This window comes from Oryza sativa, chromosome 2 (genome assembly GCF_034140825.1).
Source record: "Oryza sativa Japonica Group chromosome 2, ASM3414082v1".
NCBI lineage: Eukaryota > Viridiplantae > Streptophyta > Magnoliopsida > Poales > Poaceae > Oryza > Oryza sativa.
Genome location: NC_089036.1, coordinates 28,648,229 through 28,651,150, shown reverse-complemented (window position 1 = coordinate 28,651,150; position 2,922 = coordinate 28,648,229). Strand labels below are relative to the sequence as shown.

General features: G+C 58.1%; 1 protein-coding gene across 1 annotated transcript; it reads left to right on the top strand.

Moving 5' to 3' along the window:
- Positions 1-471: 471 nt before the first annotated feature.
- Positions 472-2,177, top strand: LOC4330360 (BOI-related E3 ubiquitin-protein ligase 1). The gene is made up of 4 exons (XM_015767601.3): positions 472-602; positions 698-789; positions 927-1,294; positions 1,384-2,177. Exons 1-4 carry the CDS (start codon positions 556-558, stop codon positions 1,903-1,905), a joined length of 1,029 nt encoding a protein of 342 aa, XP_015623087.1. The 5' UTR covers positions 472-555; the 3' UTR covers positions 1,906-2,177.
- The last annotated feature ends 745 nt before the right edge of the window (positions 2,178-2,922 follow it).

The window sequence follows — 2,922 nt, the reverse complement described above, 5'->3', positions numbered from 1 at the left end:
CTTCCGTCCTTGTATTCCAACTTCCTCCTACTAACTACGGCGTATTCCAAAAGCCTTGGCCACCATTATTGCGTGGCACAGCGAAACCACAGACACCATTTATCGATCACTAATCTTCAGCATTAACGTAAGGAAAAAAAATCAAGAACAGACGCTTAACTTTTAATCCACCCACGATCCTCTGGGATCCTAATTTTAACCACCCATATCCGCTACCATCTTTCTTCTACTGCCTCTGCCTCCAGTAAATTTAGGCCCCCTTCTTTTCCGTTTTTATTGGTGCAACGCTCCCTCCTCACGCATCACTCGTTTCCCATCGACGATCGAGCGAGCGCGCGGTGCGAGCCCGTTCCGTTCCTTGTTCCTTGCGATGAGAGGTTTTAAAAGCAAGCGTGCGAAGTGGGTGCTCTCGGAATTGGACTCGGCTCGTCCGCACCCCTATTAAAACCACGCGAGGAAGTTTTCTTCCCCGTCGTCACCTCCCGCTTCGCGAACCACCCACCCGTCCGTTTCTCGCCTCGCCTCGCCTCGCCCTCCCTCTCTTCCTTCTTAACAATGGCGGTACAGGCCCAGTACCCTTCCAGTCTCCTCTTCCACGATAGGTGCGGCTTGTCTCCTCTTCTTCGTTAGGGCGGCTACGTGTTTTAAAGGTTTGGCCTCCTTTGGGCTGATGGATTATTCGTCGTCTGGTTTACAGAGGTGAGCCGGAGAGGACGAAGGAGATGGACCTGCCCAGGCCGCAGATGTTCGCCGGAGTCTCGCCGGAGGTGTACTTTCCCAGCGGAGGAGGTGGGTGGTGGTGACTGACTGATTGATTGATAGATAGATAGCCTGATGTTGAAGGAGTTCAAGGTCGCGCCATGGCGCCGCCGCACTACGGTTCTTGGATTGTGACATGGGCGTATGTGGTTTTGGTTTCTTTGCAGCGAGTGGGATTAATCGGAGGAATAAGCGCTCGAGGGAGGCCATTGCCATGGCGCCGCCGCCGGCCAAGGAGGAGTTGGTCAATCTGTTCACGCTCCAGCCGCAGCAGTCTACGTCGTTTGTCAACATGGCGCAGCTCCACAACAGGGTATCGGCGTCGCCGTCCCGCGCGCCGGCGGCACTCGTGTCCACTGGCCTTCGCCTGGCATTGGATGAGCAGCAGCAGCAGCAGCAGCAACAACAAGAGAGCAAACGCCTGAAAGCCTTGTGCTACTCGTCGTCGCCCATGCCGTTCGTCTCGTTCTCCGACGAGCTTGCCGGACAGATGAAGCGGCAAGATGAGGAGCTCGACCGATTCATCAAAGAGCAGGTAATCGACGATTTTGCCCCCCACACGATCCGTTTGTTTCGGTGGTTCGTTTTTTCCGTGGCGTGATGTGCCGGCACGTTCTTGGACAGGGCGAGCAGCTCAGGCGGGCGATGGCCGATCGGGTGCGGCGCCATAACAGGGCGCTGCTTGTCGCGGCAGAGCGATCCGCGGCGCGCCGGCTCAGGGAGAAGGCGTTGGAGGCGGAGCGCGAGGCGCGGCGCGGCGCGGAACTCGAGGAGCGGCTGGCGCGCCTCCGCAGCGAGGCGGCGGCGTGGCAGGCGAAGGCCCTCTCGGAGCAGGCCGCCGCCGTGTCCCTCCACGCGCAGCTCCAGCAGGCCGCGGCCGCGGCGCGGGCGTCCGGCGATGAGCTCCGTGGCGGCGAGGCGGGCCCGGCGGAGTCGTCCTCGTCGGCGTACGTGGACCCGCGCCGCAGCGGGTCTGACCGCGCCTGCCTCACCTGCCGCCTGAGGCCGGCCACCGTGGTGCTCCTCCCCTGCAGGCACCTCAGCCTCTGCGGCGATTGCTTCGCCGCCGGCGACGTGGACGTGGCCATGGCGTGCCCCGTCTGCCATTGCGTCCGGACAGGGGGCGTGGAGGCCATCCTCTGTTGAGCTGTCGTCGTCTCATCTCGGCCGTCCATCTCGTGAGTGTCTGGTGCGGAGGCATCATTGCCCATCCCAGAAAATCATAATTAGGGAAGAAGAAAAAAAACTTAGAACTTTCATCTTCTTGTTCATATCTTTTCCAACTTTTTTTTACCACCGAGGATTACTTCCTCAAATCTCCTTTTTTATATTTGGGGTTTAGGAGAATTCAATTGATAAGTTCATTGTTAATAGTAGTACGGAGCAATTTGCAAAGCTGAAGCTGCACGTTCTTTTCCTTTTTCTGGCTCTCATAATCCCCAACTGGTCGCTCCTAATTTGCTTCCACCGTGCCTGTCTTGGCGTCTTTGCAACCCATTGACATAACTGATGTAGATATTACCAATGGTACTATGGTATAGGGGGTACTGTACTTGGTGGTGATATTAACAGCCGATCACACCCACCGTGCTGTGATGCTACCCCGGTGGTCATCCATCCCGTGCTGCCGTGCGGTTTCGACGTGGTTGGTTTCCCTTCCCCCGCATTTGCTCAAACCTCAAACCCCCGCGCGGAGGCCGTTAATGCCTTGGCGCGAGGTAACTGACGCGCTTCCTCGGAGCGGTGAAGTTATTGCGGGGGCGCGGGACGGCACGGCAGCACAGTGCCTTCGGTTGTCGGTTGCTGGCGCGCACACCACCGGCGCGCGGAGCGAACGGCTTCCGAATCGCGGGGCGTGCGACTGCTTGACATCGCTGGTGGTGGGGAGTGGATTCGCCGAGGTGGCAGGGAGGAGCAGTCAGCCGCAGGCTGGCACGAACGTTGCCAGGGTGGATGGGTGTTGGGACGTGGGTATAGGGGAGCCCTTGCCCCTCATGCATGCCATGGTCGACGGACTCGTCGCAACGGCAGGCACCACCAGCACTATGCAAGATACTGTCATTACAGTAGGCAGTAGGGGAGTAGTACTAGTACTGCCACTGCTATGACGGAGTAATTAATTACTTCTACCTTACGATCTTGACGTATCTGCGAAGAGATCGA